At 42.5% G+C, this 25,210-nt stretch overlaps 1 protein-coding gene across 5 annotated transcripts in view; it reads left to right on the plus strand.

Annotated features, from left to right (window-relative positions):
* ORC5 (origin recognition complex subunit 5) overlaps window positions 1-25,210 on the plus strand; it is a 97,105-nt gene that overhangs the window by 24,095 nt on the left and 47,800 nt on the right. For all 5 annotated transcript variants that reach the window (XR_007244870.1, XM_048501340.1, XM_048501341.1 and 2 more), the window contains 6 exons: window positions 274-322; window positions 972-1,062; window positions 5,043-5,095; window positions 5,281-5,393; window positions 14,962-15,009; window positions 18,077-18,187. Coding sequence is in view for 4 of the 5 variants with exons in the window: in XM_048501340.1 (XP_048357297.1) it covers window positions 274-322; window positions 972-1,062; window positions 5,043-5,095; window positions 5,281-5,393; window positions 14,962-15,009; window positions 18,077-18,187 (465 nt within the window). In the remaining variant the exon portion in view is untranslated. The remainder of the gene's footprint in view (window positions 1-273; window positions 323-971; window positions 1,063-5,042; window positions 5,096-5,280; window positions 5,394-14,961; window positions 15,010-18,076; window positions 18,188-25,210) is intronic.

The following is a 25,210-nucleotide window of genomic DNA, read 5'->3' on the forward strand; positions in this document are numbered from 1 at the left end:
AATCGAGCCCAGCAGCCCAGGCCAGCCTAGATGTGTAGGGGCGGGGGTGGGGGCGACTCTGTTTGCACATGCCCACAGGGAGGGCTCTGAGTGCCACCTCTGGCACCCGTGCCATAGGTTCGCCATCACTGCTCTAGTAGAGTCTGCAGTGGTTCCCTTACTGGTTAGAAGTTGACATATTTAGTAATAAATTAAAGATGGTGATACCTTTCAGCAAACATAGATGTGGGGATTTAAATTATGCTAAATAATACCTCTTCTTTTTTCTTGTAGGCTGTGCTCAATTTTTCTAAATATTGTGAGCCTGTGATCCAAGGAGAAGGTGAGAGTGTTTTACTTATATAGGAACAAATAATATCCTTCTCCTTTGACTCTGCAGAGCTGTCTTGGATCTGAATCACTGTACTTTTCACATTATTGGACTGGATTGCAGCAACACTTGGCTATTGAGGCAGGGCAAGAATTCTGAGAGAACTAGGTTTTCCAGTATGCAGTAGTTTTGCATTTTCAGTGTAACAGATGGCAGACTGATAGGTTGTCAGCTCTGCAACCCCATGTGCAGAACTTCTTCAGGGATGGAAACAGTTAGGCTAAATGAGAGCAAATCCATGCAGTTCACAGATGTCTGCTACTTCCCTTTCTTTAAAAAAAACCATTGGAGAGGAAAGATGTCCGTAGATGTCAGCCTTATCAGTAGATGTCAGCCTTGCCCCCAAAGCCTAAACTAGGGTCTTCAAGTCAAAGAAAAGGTCTTGGGATAAATGTATAGCCTGATGAGGCAATAGGAAAGTGCTGAGACCATGCTTATAATTCTTTATCAGTACTTGGACCTCAAAAGAATATTGAGCTTCTTACTCTGTTGATTGGTGTAAAGACCATGACAGCTGTTATATCAGCTGAATTTGTTTTAATCATATTAACTCCTTCTCGCTCTTCCTGTTCTTTCTTTTGGGGTGGGGCTGTTGGTGCAGCAAATGAACGAGATACACGCCGACTTTGGAAAAATATTGAATCCCACTTGAAGAAAGCCATGCAGACTGTTTACCTGCGAGAAATATCAAGGTAATTGCATTCCATCTCCTTTGCTCTCCATTTCAGAAAGTTGTTTCTGAAGAGGTTTACATGGAGTTAAGTATGAGTGGTAGATAGTGTTCTTTCCTGTCAAAAAGGATCTCCTGCCCTTTAAAAGTTTCTTAACTTTAGTTTATTCTGTTAGTGAAAAAATATGTAGAACTTCTCCATAAGTAAGAAAAAAGTTTAGCTGGGACATGTAATAGATGAAGACTCATCTCAAAATCATTTGCAACAAACCACTCCCCACCTGAGAACTATCCCATCAAAAATGGCATTTCACTGTATTTTAGATAGATGTTAGCCTTGCCCTCAAAGTCTAAACTAGTGTTCTCAAGTCAAAGATCTTAGGATAAACATATAGCATGATGAGGCAATAGGAAAGGTCTAAGACCATGCTTAGATCAAGTACCTTTTCCTCTCCTGTGTTGTTCTGAAGAAAGGGCAGCACCACACAACTGTGAACTGCATGGGTTTGCTGTCATGTAGCCTAATTATCTGCATCCCTGAAGAAGTTCTGCACAAGAGGTTGCAGAGCTGGCAAAGTTGTCACAGCACTTCCAGTTTCTAGGTGAGTGGGAAAAGGTGCAGGGCAGACACTTTTACGAAGAATTGATGGGGTCACACATAGTTCAATTGAAAGTGGACAATGGTGTTATTAGAGCTTCGAAAAATGTATGAATCCTTGGCTGAACCAGTGTTTCTTGCAAGTGTGTGTGACTGTTAAGGGCTCTGAGCAGTGTAAAGACCAACAAAAACAAACCATAAAAAGCAAAAAGTGCAGGGAAAGACAAATCAAACAATACATTTAAAACACAATAAAATCCAGTAAAATCAGTAGCAATGATATAACCCACCCATAATTTGTTGGATGATGTCTGGTCCTGCTCCTGGGAGGGGACCAGAAATTGCCGGAGATGGAACAGTTGTTACACAGGGCATCAAGGGGGGGGGGGGGGGGCGACACTCTGCGACTAGCCTCTCCAAAAGCCAGGTGGAACAGCTCAGTTTTACAGGCCCTGCGGAACTCACCAAGGTCCCTTCAGGACCCTAACAGCTGGAGAGAGAGCTTTCCAGCAGACAGGGTTCAGGGCCGTAAAAGTCCTGGCCTGGGTAGAGGCTAGCCACATCATAGAGGAGCGGGGGGCACCAGTAAGTTCACCTCTGCTGAATGGAGAGGCTGAATTGGGACATATGGGGTAAGGCGGTCTCAAAGGTATGAGGGCCCCAGGCCGTGAAGGCCTTAAAGGTCAACACCAACACCTTGAAAACGAACCGGAATTCCACTGGGAGCCAGTGCAGGCGGCACAACACGGGGGCGATATGATCTCTAGCTGAGCCACCCGTGAGAAGCCGGGCCGCTGCATTTTAAACCAGCTTCAATTTCTGGATCAGCTGCTAGGGAAGGCCCGCATACAGCGAGTTACAATAGCCTGGAGGTCACCATTGCATGGATCACTGTGACCAGGTCAGCCTGGGAGAGGTAGGGGACCAGCCACCGGGCCTGGTGAAGATGGAAAAAAGCAACCCGGGAGGGGGGGGGAGACTGGGACAGAGGGGGCCCTGCCACTAACCCCCACTGCCCAGTACATTGGAGAGAATCTCCCTCTCGGGGAAGGGCAAATACTTCCTCCACCAGCTTTCGGGCAAAGAGCCCCAGCTGAGAGCCCACAAGCTGAAGGCAGGATGAAATGTAGGATGAAATGCCATCGTTTCATGCCGATGGTACTGCTACAATTTATCTTCTCAGTTCCTAGCATCTAAAAAACATGAAATAACAACGTGGATAGTAAAAATAACCTAACCCTAGGTCCTAAAATCTAATATGCTGGAGCTCTGCTACCAGAGCTCCGACCCAGACGCCATATTGGATCTAGATACATCTGTCAAGCCAGATCACATAGAATCTGCTCCCTGTTCTGATTCACTGTTGAGTAAAGGACCATCTATCCCCCTATGAACTGATGGCCTAGTTGATGGGTTAGCCCTCCAGTGTGGATGATCTTTTTGATCTGGTAGGTTCTGTCCCCCGCTTCCCCCGCACCTTCACTACCTTTGGAACAATCTTCTTGAAGAGGTTTTGTGATTAATGAGTTTACAGTCTGCCTGCTGAGCATTGTGGTTGTGTGGGCTGGTTTAATTTGTTTTTGTAATTACCTGGTAATTACTTTCAGTAGTATTGTAAGTTACTCTAAATGTAGGAAAGGAAGACTTAGTTATAATAAAAAAACAAACCTTCAGTTTAGCAGAGCATAAAAATGGTATGGTGTAAGCATAATGAGTATGTTGCTTATGACATTGTAATCGTTTTGTTTTGGTCGAACAATACGTTTGATTTGCAGTGCCCTTAAGGAGCAGGTTGCACACTTAAATGTTCCCTCCCCCTGCAAAAATAACCATGTGTGAGCTTAGATAAATAGCAATGCTTTACAGTGACAGCAGGTGCAAAGGAGCTTTACAGCACAATCTTGTACAGTTACCTCAGTGAAATTACTGGTCTTAAACTGGGGTAAATCTGCATAGGATTACTTTGTTCAATCCTGTGCCAGCCACCATACCTGGCTGAGAAGATTATACTGGTTAATATTTTACTGGCAGGATACTGCAGCTTCTGGTTTTTAAAAACTCATCTAGAAATTACCAAGTCTTTGAAATGTTTTGGAATCATGTAGTGTAATATTTTCAGTATTTTGCTCTGTGAGTAATTTGGTTCTTGATACACGGCTTCTATAAGTAACTGTTACGGTAGTAGTTCATCATTCCGTTTTGGCCAGACTTAACTGAATGGCACAACATTTAACAACCAGTTCTGCTGGTGAGTCAGAGTGAGGAGTTTCCCCTGCCCTCTTCCAGGTGAAGGGCTCCCCTGACAGTTACTCAGATTTACGTGGGAGTCTGTTCAGCCGTACTTGAAGTATGCCACAGGATGATTTGATAGCTATAGCCTTCAGACTACCAGTTGTATTGTTTATTATGTATGTATCTCCCTTTTATAGTTTTAAAGTTTTTCTTCTTCTTTAGTATTTATGCTTTTATTCTTTCCTTTGTATTTCCATACCTTTTGTGTGCCCAATGCCCTTTTACCAGTAGGTTTTGCTTTTATTCCTTTTAGATACATATGTTTTACCCTGTAATATGTTTTATCTTTTACTTTATTTACCTTGTTCTGTGACTGTAATAAAGATTGACTGATGGACTATGTGGGAATCTGTCTATTGCTGTGGCTGCAGGGCTAGTCAAGAACAGGATGGCACCTAGTGCAGTTACAGGGGCACTTAATGCTATTTTCTCATATCATCTTTGCTCTGACAAGATCTAATACCAATATGGGTTCCTTTGTTCCAGCAGATTATAATAATAATCATTTATAGTTGGCTGCTTTCAATATTCAAAGAACTCTACAGAGGTTTTCTCAGTAATTCTTATAACGAGCCTGTGTGTGTGTGTATGCATGTTTGTTTGTTTGTCAAATGTAATATACTGCCCCATCCCCAAAGAGAATAGTGTATCAGTATTACCATCTGAATGTGGGGGAGAGTTGACATTATCTCTGTGATCATCCTGTGGCCCTCAAAGTCAAAGACTATGGGAGAATGAGAGAAATTAGGCCAACAAAATACTTTTATAAAGCCTTTAACCTTTTGCTGATACAATTCTAAGTAATCCTGTCTAGAAAACTGCATTCAGAATTTCTCCTTCCCTTTATTCAGTAGCTTATAAAGCCCAGTGGGGGGATTTCATAACAACTGAATATGTACCTCTTTTAGTAGTAGTGTAGTCAGTGAAAATCTGTTCTATACTTCTATAGAGCTATTATATTATTGAATGTGCTCCCCATGTTCTGTAAAACAATTAAATTGCAGTATGCTTTTAATGCAAAGGTATTGCAAAAGTGTCCATCTTTTAAAGTTTCAGAAGTGCCCTGCTTTTTTGGCAAGGCATTTTCTCTAAATGGTTGCATTTTCTTTTAGCTCCCAGTGGGAACAATTACAAGAAGAAGATGGAGAATCTGGACAGCTGAAAGGTATCTGCATATACAGTAATTTTAATTAATGATAACAAAATACTAATGAATCACAACTGTAAAGATTCTGAATTGGCAGCAAATAATGATAGAAGTTCTTTTCCCTCTTGTGAACAGGAATCACTTTGGCTTACTTGAAAGTCTGACCAGTTCAAAAATATTTTTTGTCTATGAATTTTTCCTAGGACTTTCAGCCCATGCTCATGTAGAACTTCCGTATTATTCCAAATTCCTTCTAATAGCGGCGTACCTTGCTTCTTACAACCCTGCCAGAACAGATAAAAGATTTTTCATGAAGGTAATCATGTTGGTTCTTTGTGCAGTAATCTATGGGAAAGCATGCTCAGTTCATTGCCAGTTATGTTTTATGCTGAATAAAGGTTGATGGGATTGTGTCAGGTCTTTGTTAAGCTTTACAAATTCCAAACACCCAAGTTCTAACAAGAAAAGTTACTGCTAGTTCAGGGTGTACAAGGCGTTATTGGACTTTTGTGTTTCAGGCATTGTCCCAGTACTACAGGGCAAGTTGCTTCTTGAAACAGGAAGTTTTCAAAAGTGGTTTTTGGTGAGACTTAGAAAGCTGCACTGTCAATGTTAGAAATCCCGTTGAGCATATCTGAAAGTAGCTAGCCCATGCATATAAGCATATTCCATGTTTTTACATGTGGATACATTTCCGTTTATCTTCTGCAATGTCATCCTGACCGAATCCTGACTGGATCTTGTAGAATAAATGGGGGGCGGGGGAATTGATTCAAAACAAAGACCAACCCACAATTGAAAAACCTGACTGGACACTGTGTAGCAGGTCTGCTAAACATATATACTTTTAATGACATATATCACAGAGATAAAAGGATGAGATCATTAAAATGTTACAGTATGACTTTCAGCATAATATAATGGAGATGGTTCTTGCTACATTATTTGTTTATATAAATAGCATCACAAATGCATTGCGGTATTTTCCATATCTCTGGAGTAGTGAATCCTAATGTGTGACCCTCATGAAAGCCATTGCGCTCACTGATGTGTTTCCTGAGTGCCAGCTTACCCAGGCCGAACTAAGTCCGACTACTGCCATAAGCACAGTCCACACTTGGTGCCTTCCCCTCCATTTGCAAGTAAATTGTCTGTTCCTGGTGTTTGCTACAATATTAACGCACAAGCTTATAGTCAGTAACTTTGGCTGCCAGAATTCACATTCCCTAGGTGGTGACATTAAGACAGGATAGAGACATGTTGATCTTTATGCATTTTAGGTAAGGGTATTGGCTGCGTTTCGATCTGTAAGGTATGTGACAAAGGCCTTTATTGTGGGACCCTAGTTCATCTGAAGTTGAACTAACTTTTTCTGTGTGGTGGGGGTGTCCCTTTTTCAGCCACGGTAAAAAAGGTGTGTGATGGTGGTGCCCTTTTTCATTTTCTCTGGTGTCCTCTTTCCGCTTGATGTCTTGAGCACGTGCTTGTTACACATAATGGTTAAGCCAGGGCTGCTGCTTGCTTCTTCCCCAAAACACCTCTTCAGCAATGCAGGAACCAATCTTGGCTTTCCTAGCCTTTCTTGGAGAAGGAGGTGCTTCAGGAGACATCATTCAGAAAGAGAAGCCTCCATCATAAGAAGATGCTTGGCTTGAAACTTCCCAGTCTTTTGTAATTGCCTCTCCACAGCAGCTATTTTGTGATTAGTTCAGCCTCCCATGGCAGTGATTTTGTGGTGGCACCCATTACTAATGCCCACTGACTCAGCAAGGTTAGGGACACAGGCCCTCTATGGTAGTGAACTTGAAATCTGTTCTGCTTGTATCATGTTGACTCAGTGTTTCCTGTATTTGTGGTGGTGAGTAGAATATTTATTAATCTAAATTGGAGAGACACTTTACTCTTACAGTTTCAAAGGAAAATTTCAGGTGTAAGTTACTTACCCTCAGAGGATACCATACCTATTTTTGGGCATAAGCTACTAATCTTGGTGTGTCTTCTTGTTGGAAAGAGAATGCCCAAAACTGAATTTAACATTATTATAAACTAGGGCTCATTATTGGGAATTTGTGCCAAATCTGGATTTCAGATTGGGGCTTGTAGTTGATTATTAGCTAGTTTGTATCAGTTGTGTTCTGTACAATACCTGAATTCAAAAACGCTAATTTGTTGAGGAGCAGTGTTCTTCTGACCATGTCATCACAGAGACCTTTGCTGAAAAGCAAGGCAAACTGCAGTTTATGCACAAAATGGGATTTGTTCTTTCCATCTGGTAAATAGCGAGAGATTGTTATGATGTCTGAATGCAGCCCCAGTTGGAAAGGACAGCTCCTTCTGAGAGCTGGGAATTCTGACTCTTGCTGGACTGGGAGTGGTTGATTGAACCACTCACAAGTGCAAAGACAAAGCAGGTACTGGATGCAGCTGGTAGGAGCATGCACGTCCATTATGTCTTGTGGAAATGCAGTGGGCATTTTTCCCTGTGAGTGGTTCTTCCATTTCATGAGAGACTGCAAGGTCTGCAGACTCTACCATTATTTTGCCTTATCTTCTCAGTATGTGCGCTGCTTCTTTTGGGTCTTCTGTTTTTCTTCTTTCACGTCTTTGGTCTGCCCCAGAGATAGGCAACCCAGGGCATGTGAGGCAATTCATCAGGCCATTCTGCTTGCTGAACAACTTCCTCACTCCAACCCCAAACGCAGGGATATTGTCAAGTCATGCTGGACCAGAGCACAGATACAGGACTTTTTTGAGGACCTGGAACAGCGATGTCATTAACTGGAGCTCCCTCTGGACCTGTTCCCAGTAAGTTCCAGCACCTGCACCCCAAAGGTTGACAGTGTACTGCACAAGCATGCCATGTTGATGCTTTAGTGCACTCAGATGGACATGGAGGGAGCTGTCATGCTCCCCCCTGCTGCAACTGACAGCTCCTCTGAGGAAGCCCCTGTTGCAGCTAACAGTTTGCCTGAGAAAGGGTTAATGGAGCCTTGCAGAGAGATACCAGCTGAACTGGTAAAGCCTGAATTCTCACAGGCTTCTGACTCAGAACTAATCAGCAGGACTAAAGAAGATGCTAGCAGCTCTTCAGATGCAAGCCTGCATTGCAGATGGAGATTGAGACTGGCCTTAAAGGAGAAATGCCGCTCAGCAAAGCTATAGGTTTGGCAATACCCAGAATCTTTGCAGGAGCAAAAGGCCTTTGGGCAGGAACCACAATTATGGTTGTAAAGTGGATTCTACTTGATCTTGTCTGCACACCATTGCTGTCTCCAGACTTGACTGACAACGGACCGGCTTCTGACCTTGCTTTTTGGATTCTCCTGGTTGCTGTATGTATTCCAGGCATTTGACTTCTGGCCTGATTGACTGCTCTTTGAACTCTCCTGTGGAGTTAGTATCCTTGGACTTTATTCTTTGCTGAACTGCCAGCAGCCCAGCCCCAGCTCTGAGCCTCCTCAGTACTGCATGTTGCTGTGGCAGCAAACCAGCTCCGCCCAGCCTGCACAGGGGCCACTGCTGACTATCTTGTATGGAGCTTACAATTTAGATTAATAAATCGTATGGCTCACACAGCTCACATCTCATTTCATTTGTTTCTCAGCATCATGACAGGTAGATATTGAGTTCTGTTCATCCCTCTTACCCAGAAAGGTTTACCTATCCCACTCTCTTATTTTCTGATTTGTTTTAAATGGATGGGCTTTTCTTTAGACTTGTACCTTGAAAAGTGACAGTTTTGACATAACTCTATCTTTGTGCTTCAGAAGTTATGCATTCTAAACTGTCTGGCATTTTATCTTCATTTTTCAGATGTCAGACTGCCACTGGCAGCATTATTTGGTAAAAGATGTTTTAATACTGCCAGAATCAATCATTGTTATGTATATATTATATAAATACCCAGCAAGGTAACAAATTGATGGAGAACAGATCAAAATGAGAAGAACTGTATCAAAATGAGAAGAAATTCTCCATCTGAGTTGTGGACTGATATTGGGTATTGCTTGGCAATACTCTAGAATAATTTGCTCTACTTTTCTATAGTTTGTTGATGTTTTGTCCACAGCCCCAAGTTGGCCTATGAGTTGATTGTTGGCTCTGGGCCTAGAACAGTCTTTTTATTTGGACCTCAACAAAGCAGCGAGTGGCCAGTGGCATTAAAGCCAAAGAAGTTTTTTTTGGTGGTTGATGGGAAGGACAGTACTTGTCTAGATTTTTGTTTGCTATTACAATATTACAATAGTGAACAGAAAAAAATTACATGGTAGAAATAGTTTAGTGGTCTCTGGATAATTGTTCTCTGAAAGACAAATTCTTCATAGCTTCCTGATATAACTTTTTTGCCTTCTAGTTAAGCTTTTTAAAATAAAATTACATTTTCCGTTGCACATCCTGTCAGGTGTATTTTTTGGGGGTGGTGCATTGTTTTCTGGTTGTGTTTCACGTTTGTTGTTGCTGGTTTTTAAGTTTAAGTTTAAGTATAAGAGTCCTTGAACCTCTGAGTGAGGGTGAGGGTACCAGATTCAAATCAGTATTATGAAAAAAAGAGTGACCTTGAGTTATTTTCATTTTCATCCTTGGATGACCCCAAGACATTTTTTGATTTTGGCGGGGACTTCTCTGTTGAGAGTCAAGGCAAGAAGCCTCTTGATTATTATGGAATGCTCTTCAAAGCATTGAGATAAGGTTTTGTCAATAGAGAAGCCATCTCAGGCCTGTTAATTATCTCATATGATTCAGCTGTGAATCTGCTATGAGAGGAAGAACTAATTCTCAGCATAGAAAGTACCATGGAGACAGGCCAGTGATTGGTTGAGAAGGTCAGGAGGTTATGGTCAGCAATTTTCTATAAATGTAGCTAGAGAGAAGACGACTTATCCCTTTCTCATTTTTGTTCTACACCTCATTGTTGCGAAGACGATATTTGCATTATGCTTTGGAAATTCTTTGCCTTAGGAACCAACTGCATTGTTTTAGGACTCCAATAAGTAAGATCCATAGTTAGCTTTGTTATTTTTGTGCTTTTAACTTCCACTAATTGTCCTTGTTTTAGTATATTTTCTTACATTTTGTCAATAAAGCCTTTTTTAGCTTCATGGTATTTGTTATTCAGGGAGTTACTCCGGTAAACTTGGTTACATTACTGCTCCAAGGCATGGTAATCCTTGACAGGTATTTTCGGTGAAAACTGTATATGAAATGGGATCAGAACAGAATAAAAAATAGATGGGGAAAGGCATGCATTATTACGAAGGAAATGAAGAGAAATAAGTTAGGAGAAAAAAGAATTTTACATGACAAGCTCACATTTTGGTAAAGAAACTTTTAAAAACATGTCTTCTTGACCATGGCCTTTTAATATTTGAACAAATATTAATTAGGGCTTGATAGGTTAGGACTAGAAATTTCATTACAACAGAAATTTATTACCACCCCCACCGACTCCACCAGGAACCTCCCCCCCAGGGGGCGGCTCATTTTGCTCTAGTTCTAGCGCCCCTCGTTCTGTATCCTTCTCCCCTCCAACCCCCTTGATTTTATTATCTGTAATTAGATTTTGTTGTTTATAACCTAGGTGTTATAATTAGATAATATTAAGGTGTATTAATCAACTGTCATAGACTGTATTAATGGTATAAACTGTGGGTAGCCGCTGGAATTTGTATTTGTATTTATAGTTAGTTTAGTCAGCCTGTGTCTTAGATTAGGGCTTGATAGGTTAGGACTAGTTTAGCTAGTTGAATTGGATTACTATCCAGTGGGAATATTAGTCAGGTTTTTTAAGCAAGAGGGAGGTTGGTAGAGTTATGGGGGCACCAACTCCGGGGCTGGGGATCCCTATGTTGATGGGACGGGGTAGATATTGCGGTAGGCGGCGGCCATATGATAGAAGGCACACGAGATGTAGGCATGCTCGTTTGCCTTCTGACCTCCGACCTATCCCGAGAAACGATGGTGGTAGGGATCAGGGACACTCTGCTTCGTCTTTGGTGTTAATTAATGCCAGGTCCATCAACAATAAGACCATGGTGCTCTGAGATTTTCTCGGAGCCCAACAGGTGGACCTGGCATGTATCACCGAAACCTGGGTGCATGAAGGTGAGACCATCGCCTTGGGCGAAGTCGCGTCCCCGGGTTTCCTGTGCCTTCACCAATCATGAACCCGGGGGCGGGGTGGCATTGTTCATCCGTGAGTCTATTCCCTTTAGGGCAGTCCCCGTCCTGGAGGTCACCGGCATGGAATGTGTCGGCCTAGAGTGGTTGGCCCCGGAGACATTGGCCGTTCTCCTGGTGTACCGGTCGCCTAGCGCACCGGGAAACGGCCTGCCGCGGCTGCTGGAGGTGGTATCAGACTGGGCGTTGCGGTTCCCCAGACTTATTGTCTTGGGTGACTTCAACGTCCATGTCGATTCCGCCTCATGTACAGCGGCCGCAGACCTAGTGTCATCCATGGCGACGCTGGGTCTCTCCCTAATAAATTCTGGCCCCACCCATGAGGCCGGGCACACGCTGGATTTGGTCTTCGGGTCGGGGATAAATCTGGTCGTATCCTCTATTGATAGAGTGCCATGGTCCGATCATTATGCCCTGAAGGTCCGGATGGACCTGCCTCGCCACCCCCGTCTAGGCGACGGGCCGATTTTTGCCCGCCCGCGGAGACTTATGAATCCACTTGGTTTCCTGAATGCTCTGCGGGACCCTGAACCCACCGGCACACTCGATGAGCAGGTGGAGGACTGGAATTCCCGGCTCTCCGATGCCATCGAAGTTGTTGCTCCCCGGCGTCCTCTACGTTCCCATTCTCGACGCGCTCCATGGTATACAGAGGAGTTTCGTCATATGAAACGGGGGCTTAGACGTCTAGAGCGAGTGTGGAGGAAATCTCGCGACGAAGCCGCGCGAACATCTTATAGGACGTTTATGAAAGCCTATGAGATGGCGACAAAGGAAGCGAAGAGGATTTTCTTCTCCTCTTCTCTCGCATCCGCTAGCTCTCGCCCAGCACAATTGTTTCGTATAATTCGGTCATTGACCTCCTTATCTGAGAGATCTTCAAATCCTCAATTGGATATTAGCTGTGAGGCATTTATGAGCTTTTTTGCGGATAAAGTCGTGTTGCTCCGCCGCGACCTTCCATCCACATTGGATACAATTAGCAAACTGGAGACTCCCTTGCCGTCTTCCGGCCCTTGTTTGGCCCAGTTTTCCCTGCTCTCTGAAGCCGCTGTTGACAGAGCCTTAGCTGCTGTTAGACCTACTACCTGTCCTCTGGATCCGTGCCCGTCTTGGCTTGTAAAAACCTGCCGGGCGGAGCTACGACCCCATCTGTTGAGTATAATCAATAGCTCCCTTGAGCAAGGAGCTTTCCTGGATGGGTTGAAGGAGGCAGTGGTCCACCCACTCTTAAAAAGACCATCGTTAGATCCGAGAGATCTGGCCAATTACCGCCCCGTCTTGAATCTTTCGTTTCTGGGGAAGGTAATTGAGAGAGTGGTGTTGGAGCAGCTTCAAGGTTTTCTGGATGACGCATCGGCTTTCGACCCCTTCCAGTCCGGCTTCCGTGCTGGGCATGGGACGGGGACTGTCCTCGTCGCCGTCACAGATACACTCCGTATTCAACTTGACCAGGGCAGATCGGCACTGTTGGTGTTGTTAGATCTCACCACAGCGTTTGATGTGGTCGACCATGACCTTCTGACCCACCGCCTGGCCGCCTCCGGAGTGCGGGGAACTGTCCTTCAATGGATAGTCTCGTTCCTCCGGGGCCGGAATCAGCAAGTGAGGTGCGGGGATGAAGCCTCCCGGAAGTGCCCGCTTCAATGCGGTGTACCCCAGGGGGCGCTATTATCCCCGCTGTTATTTAACATCTACATGCGACCCCTTCCTCAGCTGGTGCGGAGTTTTGGGCTGATCTGTCATCAGTGTGCTGATGACACACAGCTCATTCTGTTGATGGAGGGGGGAGCAGCCGCCACCCCTGCGGCTCTACAGCACTGTTTGGAGGCGGTCGCTGGTTGGTTGCGACAGAGCAGGTTAAAACTGAATCCATCGAAGACGGAGATCCTCTGGCTTGGCCGTGAGGGGGGGGGCAGGACTTTCCAGCCGCCGGTGTGGGAGGGGGTCACATTGGCGCCGACCCCCTCCGTTTGCAGCCTGGGGTTCCACCTGGATTTGTCTCTTTCAATGGAGACCCAGGTGGCCCATACAACCCGGGCTGCTTTTTTCCACCTGCGTCAAGCCCGGCGGCTGGCCCCTTTCCTCTCCCAAGCGGACCTGGCCACGGTGATCCATGCAACAGTCATCTCCAGACTAGACTATTGTAACTCGCTCTACGCAGGCCTTCCCTTGCATTTGATCCAGAGATTAAAACTGGTTCAACATGCAGCGGCGCACCTGCTGACAGGTAGCGCCACCTGGGAACACATCCAGCCTGTATTGCGTCAGCTGCACTGGCTTCCAGTAGAGTTCCGGATCATCTTCAAGGTGTTGGTGTTGACCTTTAAGGCCTTATGTGGCCTGGGACCGTCGTATCTTCGAGACCGCATCACCCCATATGTCCCTGCACGGCCTCTCCGATCAACTGAGGCCAATTTACTAGTGGTCCCTGGCCCTTCGGCGATGCTGCTGGCCTCCACGCGGGCCAGGGCCTTTACGGCTCTGGCCCCGGCCTGGTGGAATCCTCTCCCTCCAGCTGTCCGGGCCCTGCGGGACCTTAGTGAGTTCTGCAGGGCCTGTAAGACGGAGGTGTTCCGCCGGGCCTTTGGAGAAACCAGCCGCTGACTGTGCTCCCTCCCCTCTGGCCCCGACATCTGGGCCGTTTGTCACCCGAGGAGACCTACCATTCCCTCCCCCTTTTCTTGGGGAAGAGGGAACTTAAAGTTGGAATGTCGGACGCCACTTATATTTTATTCTACTGTGATTTGTTGTATAACTGTTAGAATTCATTCTATGGTTTTACCGCTGCCTTAACGTTTTTAAGGTTTTAACTGTCTTACAGTGTTTTTATATGTTGTACATCGCCCAGAGCCCTTCGGGGATGGGGCGATTCAAAAATCCAATAAATAAATAAATAAATAAAATAAATCAAGAACAGTTCTCCTTTTTGAAACAAGGTTTAAGCAGGAATAATCCAAAGAATGGAGCTGTTTCAGAGCAGGCTCGCTTGCTTACAACTGTACCTCCTCAGAAGGACTCTATGTAACCCTTCCTCTGTGCCATTTTCTTGAAGTGAAACAGCCAGGGGGAGCGTTTTTACTCCTGTGGGGAAAACATACTTATAGCCGTCAAATGGCACCTCCCCAAGGCTGTCAAGTCAGAAAAATAGTACGGGGGTTAGGTAGGCTTAAGCCCGCTTTCCTCACATGCCATGGTATGAATTCCAAGGCAGAGAACTGTAGAGCATCTTGAACTGATTCTTCATTTCAGAAGGCAAGTTTGGGTTGCCAAGGCTTTACAGTAAAGTGGTTTTAGAGGAGCTTGAAGTTGGTGGAGGAGAATGACATTGTGCCAAGATAGTATAGTATTTAAAGTCTTCGACTAACATCTGGGAGACCTAGATTTATATGTCCATTCTTCCATGGAAGGTTGCTAGGTGATCTTGGGCAAGTCACCTCACCGGGGTGTGTGTGTGTGTGTGTGTGAAGAAGAAATGGAGGGGAAGTGAACATACAAGCTGCTACAGGTCCCCAATGGAAAGAAAAGCAGCATGTCAGTTAAATGAGTATAATATTGTGGTTGTGTTCTATGTACAAGGTCCGAGTATGTGGGGCAGAAAGGCTCTACCTTATTTTTCAGGTACATGAAAAACTCTGTTTTCTCTTTCTTTGAATTGTGTACCACTGTTAGTATTGCACAATTGACTGCAGCTTTTTTATCCATAGCATCGTGGAAACACTAGAAAGAAAAAAATTCAGAAGAAACATGAAAAGGTATGGGGCTCACTATTCCTGAAATATGTGTTAATTCTCTCTGCTTTGGTCTGTAATTAAAAACATGTGAAATACATGGGTGTGGGATATGTATAAGTTTTGCTGATTTTGCACAAGACACTACCACAATCAAAGAGGCAAATCCTTTTTAGTTTGGCAGTGGTTTGCCTCTTCAGTATGGGGAGGAGCTATGTTGTAATCTTTCGAAACAAAATTCTGGCCATTGGTTCTTTATTGTTTTTATTTATTTTATTCAATTTATAGGTCACCCTTCCCTATGCAAACAGTATTCTGGGGATGAGGTGTTGGAGGTCTGTGTCCCAAATGCATATCTTCACTTCCTTATTGATGGAAGGATTATAAATGTGTAAAATAGGAAAATATATGCATATCTGGCTTTGTTTGCATAGCTTAGAACTTGTCTGCATTGATAGCCTACGAAATTCTAGTTCTATTACCTAAAATTGCAATTGTCTTTTTTAACTTTTAAAATTGAAGGCTGAGCTGTCATATGGATTACAAGCAGAGTAGAAATGCTGGGTTTATTGACACAGATCTCCTTCCAAAAATGATGTAGAAGTTTGCTTTCTCTTCTGAAACCTTCATTTGAGTTCTGGCAGTGTTGCTAGAAACAAATTAATCACTTCATTCTGCAAAAAAGGAACATTGTCATGAAATACTAGCTTAGCTGAGAAATTAATATTCCCATACATAAAATCTGGCACTTGGTAAATTAAATCCCTGTAACTAATAGGGGGAATCTGTTTTTTCCCTGCAGGTAACCAAATCCATGCAATCGAATGGGCTGCTTCTACAACTGTAGAATTCTGCAAATCTAGGAGAGTGCACAGTTTGCCAATAAATTAATTTGGAGCATACTCCCCCAAGTTAATAGAGATGTCTATGTATATGCAGTCCCTACAAAAATCAAAATTGGGTAGCATTTGGAGTTGCTATGGCAACCCAAAAATGGCATGGGAAAACATTCTGTACTAAGAATAGTAAAGAGGATCCACCGACAATCCCTTGGAAGAGGAGGAGGTAGCAAGGTGGCCAGAGCTAGAGAGAGGTGAACCAGAGCTAGTAGTGGAACCCATAGCCAGTGAGGTGAGAAGAAAATCAGGATTTCCATTTTTCCATTAGTTTTCCATTAATGACATTTCCATTTTCCCATTAGTTCCCATGTGTCCCCCTCTTGTGAAAGGTCACACAAACTACTAAGCGGTTACTGATTTTTTTTAACCCTTATATATAAAATTAATTTATCTTTCTAACCTTATTTAATTTTTTAAAGTAAGACTTTTGGACACTTTCCCAAATGTTGAACTGAGATACACACAGAACCCAAAATTTGTGTATGTCTTAAGTGCAGCAGCAGATACTACAAAACTGCAGCACATCTTTAATTTCTTAAAATTAATTATCAGACTCCTCACTTCGAAAATTAATTGCAATCATGTATTTATCCTGTCCTCTAGTCACAGAAGTATAACATTGGGTTTCAGTGCTGTCAGGGCCTTGAGGCATGAAAACACACTTCTTCTGACAAATAGCTCTGTGTCCTTTTGTAAGGCTTATGTGAAGGTCCCTACATTTCAAAAGCAGTTTGATTGCTCTGATTTGGAGTCAGCTAAAAGCTCGTCTGAGCTCACAGCATTTTCGGGATCACAGCCTTGACCTCCATTGTGGAAGTTAATATCCATTCACCACTACCAGCAGCCATAACACTGTACATTCTTGCACTCTTCAGTAATGCCTTGCAATACCACAATTCAAGGAAAAATTTAAAATGTACTTACACGTTTCTTTATCTATTCCTAAATTATGTTCCCTGATGAATGACATCTTGTAGATTTCTAGCTTATTTTATTATTATACATTATTATTAGATCACATGGCTTTATTTCTGCATTCCATTCTACAGTCCTGTTCCCAGAAAAGCTTCAATAATATTAAGAACAATAAATTACTAAGTCTCTATATGTATACATGGCACCTTTATTGAAAAGAGGAACAGCAAAAAGGTTGCTACTGGATTCTCCCTCTCCCTTTTGTGACTTCAAGAAAGAAGAGATAAGCCTACGGCAGTGAAATACTTTTTTGACAAAAGACTGAATTTCCATTTATACTAGAACAAAGATGTTAGGAATCATACGTACATGTTTTTTTCCCCCCTTACCACAATGCAATCCAAATTTCAGATTCTGTTCCCGCACAAGCTTGGCAAGCTTACTGTACTGTCTCTCCCACCCGCCCCCATTCTCTTTTAGCATTAGAGAATCTTATTTAAGCACCGCTTTCATCAAAACCATTATTGTCTGCACTATTAAACATTAAACTTTGAAAAAAGAGCATTTATATTGCCCCAGACGGCTGTTAGCAAGACTTACCTTTTTGTAAAATCTCCCCTCCCGCCACCACCATTTTGTTTCCCACAGCAGGCATGGGAAAGAAAATGGTGGCGCAACTTTACAAAAAAGGCGGATGTTTATTTCTGTCTCAAGAAATGTGTATCCTTTCTCCTGAACGATTTGTTTATGAAAAAGTGCTGCTTTTCTTTGGTACCTATTATCAAGATGGTGCTGTTGGAAACAATTCTATTTCAGTTATTTCTGCTGAATGGTGTGGATCATGAAATCTGAAGGGAGGAAACCATGAAAGAGAATCTTGAGCTACCTGTCCATGGGATTTAATTAATCTCGTTCCACTTGATGTGGAAAAAATGGGAATTGAATGTTTGTGAATTGTACTGGTAAAATGACTAAAACTTATAAAACTAAACTAATGACTAAAACCTATAAAACGATTACTGTTTGTCATTGCTTCTTTTCAGTATTTCCTGAGATAAATAATCAAAAATATAAATGACTTCTCCATCCTTTTTGGGATGTTCAAAGAATGTTAAACACCTTCATATTTGAACCACCCTTATGATATAAATGATAAATTAAAGGAAAGAACAATCTGGTGAACCACCCAACAGGAACTGAAAGGAGCTGATTGTGCTTCACATAAAGTAGTCGAAACTTTTTAAAAGGACATTTAAAAAATATTCCTTTTTTTACAGACCAGCAGTCACCTTCTTGGACCAAAGGCATTTCCCCTGGACAGGTTATTAGCAATATTACACAGCATTATTGACAGCAGAGTTGCTCCAACTGCAAATATATTTTCCCAGGTGAGTTAAATTTTCTTTTTTGCTATTTAAATTCTTAACATAGATTTCAAACCTCTGTGTTGCTGAGGTTTCTCTACAGAATAATCAGAAGCTTAGTTTTCAGCTTTCATGCCCTGATTAACCAATTGCAAAGTTCTTTCAGATATGTAAAGGCAAACTGAATATGTGTCAACAAGTTTAAACTTCCAAGGGTTCATCCATATTATGCGTTTTTCCCCTATTTTTTTTGACAGCCAGTCTTGAGTTCCAAGTGGGAACAAACGCTTTCTTCTGGGACTCTTCATGGCTTCTGTGCAGTCCCACAGGGTGACTGTGCATGCATAGACCAGCTCTTTCTAAAGCTAATTGATCATTCTACCTCCCCTCTGGCATGAATGGGCTGCTCCATTTCTGTGCCATAGCCTATAGAAAATCATCAGGATCACGCACAAAAGCATAGATCCTGCCTAGACTCCAACAGATGCATTGGGGTTGGGCATTATTAGCTGATCCCTGCCCCCTTCCCCATCAGCTATCCTTGGCATTCCCCCATGTTTCAGGAGCAACATTTTGGGAGTGTTACAATGGGAGGGATTAATTAAAATCCTGAGGAGATAATAGGTGAGATCCCACCTCTACACCCCTTCAACTTTCCCTCTCTGAATGTTCTTTCAACCCTCTTATCCACTTAGAAACTCTGATTGTCTGCCATCTGCTGTCTTCTGATTTCAGCATTGACTTGATAGTAAGCAAATGTCCTAGTTTGCTAAATAGAAGACTTCCTGGACCTTTTCAGCAGGAGAGAACATTTCCTAAATGAGTAGGTTTAACCTCACAAATGTTCTTTACACAAGCTCTGCTGCTTGATACCTGGACTTGACAGAATCTTGTTATTTTAGAACATGTGTTCTAAAACAAAATAACAGACTAATGTTTATTAAGTGAATTTTCACTAGGTGGCAGCATAAACTAGTGAATGAAAGCAGACATGCAAGGCCCAGCATTCCATGGTTAAAGCAGAACTTGGTTTTCATATTAAATACACCCTGAAGGCAGCCTCCCATGCTGTACTCGATTGCTATGTGCATAAGTCTTATGGAGAGCTGCCATAGTGTATATGCCATAGTTTATCAGTTTATCACAGTTTATCTGTTTATACATCAATTATTCTTGGACAAAGATAAGATAGTATCTAGTTTACTTTATAAAAAGCAATATACTTCAGAGAATGTGGTATTCTCAATCTGGTGTTTCAATGGTGGCTGTTCCTGAGGAAAGCTGATTGCTATTGTATGTCCTTGGTATCATCTAGTATGGACTGTTGTAACATGCTATTAGTGGGGAAGTCTTTGATGATGGTCCGAACTCTTCAGTTGGTTCACTACATGCTAGCAAGAATGCTAGCTGGGGCCTGCCACAATGAAGAGAAGACACCGATTCTATACTGTATTGAGTTCCAGTTTGTTTCCTGACCCAGTACAGGGTGCTAGTTTTAATCTTTAAAGCCATAAATAGTTAGATCCCAAGGAACCGGAAGGACTGCCTCCCTCCAGCTATGTTTGGACACAGAATTCCCTGAGGATGTGATGCTAAGGAAACCTACATGGAGGTAAATCTGGTTGGAATCATCACCTGCCTCTATATTCTCAAATTTTCTTCCCTTGGAATTGAATTTATCCCTGCATCAATACTGGCCTTTCAACATCTAATTATGCTTTTTAAAAGTATTAATGAAACTTTTATTCTGACTTCAGTTCTGTTTTGACATTGATTTTTTTTTTTTAGCGTAAGCTTCTTTTGGGCATAGAAATAAATGTGCCTCTTGGCTTGTCATGCCTTTGGAGTCTCCTTAGGACTGCACTGTTAGATATGGCTCTTAAATGTATTCAAAGTGACTTCTAAATATATGCATGGTAAAAGATAGTAAAAACTTCACATTGTGAAAATGTATGTAACTTCATAGTGCAGGCACTATTTTTTTGGCATTTGATCAAAACTTGTCATATTAATTTTGTTATTTTAGTGGAGGTACTGTGTTTCTATTAGGAATTGCTTTACTCAGGCCTATGTTACAATATTTTGCTGTGCTATTCCAAATATTGATTGATTTTGTTGTTGCCACTTTCTTCCAAGTGGTGGGCATGAAAATTGTGAAGTAGTTATGAGTAAAACTGTTTCAACATTGCTATAGTTCTTCTAACAATTTAATGTACCTGTTTCAAATACATGGGGATACAGTAGTAGAGAATACACTTTGTAAGTATAAAGTCCTAGATTCAATCTCTGGCATATTTCTAGTTACAAGACCTTAAGTTGGGTGTTGAGAAAAACCTTTTGTATTTCTGAGATCATTCTAGATGGAAGACTTGATGCTGTACACATGTACTATCTATAAATGCAGTTAAAATCAGTTTCAGGTACCCAGCTGTGTTAGTTTGTAGTAATAGAACAAATTGAAGTCCACCAGCATCTGAAGATTAACAATTTCCAGGACAAAAGCTTTCATGAATCAAAGCTGACTCATGAACTGACTCATTTGATGTAGTCAGCTTTGACTTACGAATGTTTGTACCAAATTTTGTTGGTCCATAAGGGGCTACTGGATTTGAATATTGTTGAAATCAGTATGACCATGTTGTTTCTGAATATACAGTAGATGGCAGTCTTGTCAAAGCATGCTCAGTTCCTGTTACATCTTAGGACTATTCTTTAATCATTTGAGGAAGATCAAAATGTTTAAAATACTGTTAAAATACTGTTTAAAAAAATAAAAGCAAACACCCATCAAGTCCACCAAAGGTAAACATTATTATCCTATATTTCCATCGTCATAAAACCTACAACATGAAAGCTTCTTCAGAGTTGCAAGTAGCAAACACAAGGTAAAAGAGGTAGCAGGCCCACTGTCGGGTGAAATGTGGAAACTGACAGAGAACAGAGAGAAAGCAGAAAGGTTCAATACCTGTTTTGCCTTAGTAGTTTCCCTGAAGAAGAGAGCAGGCTCATCTAGAGATGGCAGTAGGCAAGGCACAGCATCCCAGCTCTGGTTGACGTGAACAGAGAGGTTGTTGAGAGGCACCTGACTGCACTAGATGAGTATTAGTTCCCAGAGCCTGATGCTATACACATGAGGACATGTAAAGGATTTCCTAGAGAGCTTGCAGAGCCTTTGTCGATCATCTTCAAAAATAGCATATGACTGTGCTGCCTTCACTCAATCCTGTCCCTTAGATAGAGTCAAGTGACCTCCCAGTTGCCAACCCAAATGGACAGGAATAACCTTCCTTGGAGAAAAGGTGATTTTTATCTCAAAAATCAAATCAAATGTTGGTGGAGGAAGAGCTGGCAAAATGAAAAGGCCTTTTTCCTGACTCACAGGGATAGAGATAACACCTGATCTCCCCACCCACATATACATTTCTCATTTTGGGGGTGAGAGCAGGTTCATTCCTGCTTTGCCTGTGCATACTTCGGTCCTGTTCCTTAGAGGAAGGAGGGCATCAGTGTGTGGCCCAACAGTTGATTTCAAGAGTTACTGGTACCTAGTTATTCCTTACTGACAAGCAGTCACCTTCAGTGTTGCATCCATTTACTGAGAAAAGGAAGCAAAAGAAAAACTAATGAGGTGTGGTGGTACTTAGAATGGGAAGCCAGCTGCTGGAGAGGGCGCCCACCGTCCTTCTCAAGCTTCTTCCTCAAAGTGATCCTATAGCACATCCAGTTCTTAACCAGTTCTTGACCATTCAAATGACTTCTACATGTTGAAACAGTTTTGATCAGAAGTGCTATTTTTTCTTGTTAGTAGCAGTAGTGTAGCAGGGTTTTGTGTGGTTTTGGAAGCTCTTGAGGAGATGCAATTAAGTATTGTATTTTAATCTTCTCTTTCTGTACATTCTCAAGAAGCACAGGCTTCCTGAGAGGGTGAAAGTTTATTAAATTCCAGCTGAAGAATGATAATCACTAGGAAAGGGTGAAATTAAATGCCAGGAGATATCCTTGATAATGTTTTGATTCTGTTATATCTCTGCTGCACTTCTCTCCAGGCAGAATCCCTGCTCATTAGTTTTTACTTTTCTTCTTGAAATGAGCTTCTTTTATAGTAGATAATTAGTAGACCAGCAAAATTTCAGTTCATTGTTAACTTTGAGCTCTTGTTGACATTTTATTAAACTTCTGAGCTATAATTTATCTAGATACAATTATTTATCATTTGTTTTTTCAGGGTTTCAATAGAAGGACATTGTTCTAGAGAGTAGAATGTTAATTTATGTATCTTACTATGACTCAGGGTTTACTATAATTGTTAAGATGCATTTCACAGATCCTTTGGAATGAAATCAATTTGGGTAAGAATGTAATTTAACATTTCCTGTTTGCTTTTTATTTTTAATTGCCGAAGTTTTTGCATTTTATCAGCCTTAAATTCTAATAATGTTTCTGGGAAATTAATTAACCTTCCTCATGCATATCTCAGTATGACTACACTACCTGGTTTTATACTGCTGCCAGTAAACAGAGCTTGTGTTCTGTAAGAGTAAATCTATGGGAGGCTCTTCTCTCAATTCAAGCATAAAGAGGCATTTTAATTCTCCCATGCCAAAAGTCCATCCCTTGTTCTGTGTTCAAATGCTAACCTTTGTTATGAGGTACAATTGTGCCCTGCCCTGGATAGCCCAGGTTAGCCTGATCTCTTCAGGTCTTGGAAGGTAAGTAGGTTCAACCTTGGTTAATAGTTACATGGGAGACCATCAATAAAAACGAGTCTCAAAGTAGCTTGCAAACTCCTTCCCCTTCCTCTCCCTACAACAGGTACCGTCTGTCTGTCTGTCTGTCTTATCTAATCTATCTATTTATTTTACATTTATACCCTGCCTACGTACAGGCTCTTTAGGCAGCTGTATCATTAAAAACATCCCCTTAAATAAATACATCTGTTAAAAACCCAACCCTAGCTATGATGCACCAACCAGCAACATCATAGAGAAGGCATGCAGGAAGACTAACCAAATGCTTTGGTGAAGAGGAAAGATTTCACCAGATACCTAAACCCATACAGGGTATGTGCCTGGCAAACTTCTGAGGAGAGATTATTCCAAAGCCTGAGGGCAATAATGGAGAAAGCCCTTCCGTACAAACCCGCTCCCTGCCCCCCAGATCTTGGAGGGGTGGGATCCACAAGGAAAGCCTCCCCCTGTGACTTCAGTACCTGGGCAGCTACATATGGGCACAGGTGTTCCTTTAGGTAGGCAGGGCTCAAGCCGTTTAGGCCTTTGTACGTTAATGCCAGTACGTTGAATTGGCCCGGAAGCGAATTGGGAGCCAGTGCAGTTCCTTGAGGACCAGCGTAATGTGTGTCTGGCCAGGTGTATCTGCAAGCAGCCAAGCTGCCGCATGCTACACCAACTCCAGCCTCAGGATCATCTTCAAAGGTAGCCCCACATAGGTAGGTAGAGCTGAGAGAGTTCTAAAGAACTGTGACTAGCCCAAGATCACCTAGCAGCCTTCATGTGGGGAAATAAACCCAGTTTGCCAGACAAGAGTCTGCTACTCATGTGGAGGAGTGGGGAATCAGATTCATAAACCACCAACGGCATACTTATTCAGTATCACAAATATCAGTATCACAAATATCACAAAATTGGAATGATAAAAGTTCTAGGTGAGTTACCTAGAACTTTTATCATTCCAATTTTGTGATATTTTCTTGAAACTTACTTTTTATTTTTCACTCTGAAAGTACATCACTTTTGTCTAGGGACCTTTCCGCATGGGTGCTGAGGGGGGTGCATCGGCATAAACTATGCCGATGCACCCCCTCAGAACCGTTCGCATGGATGGTCCTGGTAGGGGTGCAGGTGACAGCGCAGCCTTCGCACAGGCTGTGCCGTCCCTGAACACCTTACCTTCGTCTCCTGGCTTCTGACGCATCACAGAGGCCAGGGGGCAACCCCCACCCCCGGCCTGATGGCTCTGGAGTCGCAGGCCAGGGGTGTGTGTCCCCTGGCCTCTCCAACGCACCAGAAGCCAGGAGATGAAGGTAAGGCATTCGGGGAAGGCGGGGGGAAATGGCACCTTTCACCCGCTGCCGTTTGCACGGCAGCGGGTGGAAGACACCACTGTTGAAAAACCTCGCTCCTGGAGCAAGGTTCAACAGTGGCGTCTTTTCATGCCACTTGGGCGTTCCGAGCACGGCGCTGCTGTGTAGTAGCAGCGCCTGCTGTGCAAACACCACCCCAGAAACCGTGTTTTTAGCGTCCCTGGAGTGCTGTTATCCGCCCGTGTGGAAACAGCCTAAATCATTGGTTTCCAAACTAGGGTTCGTGCCAGAGCATTTGTGGGTAGGCAAAAAAAATTACATAATGGGTTTGCTAATGTGGACATACAGTTTTAGGCAAATGGGTTGCCCAGGGGTACTTGGGTGAAAAATGGTTGGGAACCACTGGCATAAATCTTTACAATTGATGAGCAGGAAATTTATGCCTCAAAATGGAAAGTTGAATACACTTTATATAGTTGTTAAATAATTCATTTTGGGTTTCTATTATGTATCATTGGATTCATTTTCTTTGAGGATGTAACATTTGTTGAAGTTAAGGAGAACAGGAGGTAGAAATAAAGTACTAAATCACTGATGCATTCTGGGGATAAATAAGAAAAACTGGGCAAATTTTTCATTGCATTATGTGTGCTATTTGTTAATATTTAGCATGTGGCACTCTTTACATTTGTCTTATCCAGTTCATACTTTGCTCTCTGCTGAGCTTATGGTACATATAAAATTTATATTCTCAGTTACAGACCAGATGACTTATGCAGGTTTTAAAAAGTAATGAATGGTTTTGACATGTTTACAGAAACTTAACCTGAAAAATTGTTAGCCATGTGGTTATCCCAATCTGTTGGAGCTCAGCAAAAAATGACCTTTCTCTTTTCAGATTTCAGTTGGATTTTTTCCCCATTTCTTTGAAGCAGCATTGGGAGACAGTCATGAGCTTTCCCTCATTTTATATGTCATGAGATTTTCTCATAAGGGCAAGAACCTTA

This window comes from Sphaerodactylus townsendi, linkage group LG06, assembly GCF_021028975.2.
Source record: "Sphaerodactylus townsendi isolate TG3544 linkage group LG06, MPM_Stown_v2.3, whole genome shotgun sequence".
Classification (NCBI taxonomy): domain Eukaryota; kingdom Metazoa; phylum Chordata; class Lepidosauria; order Squamata; family Sphaerodactylidae; genus Sphaerodactylus; species Sphaerodactylus townsendi.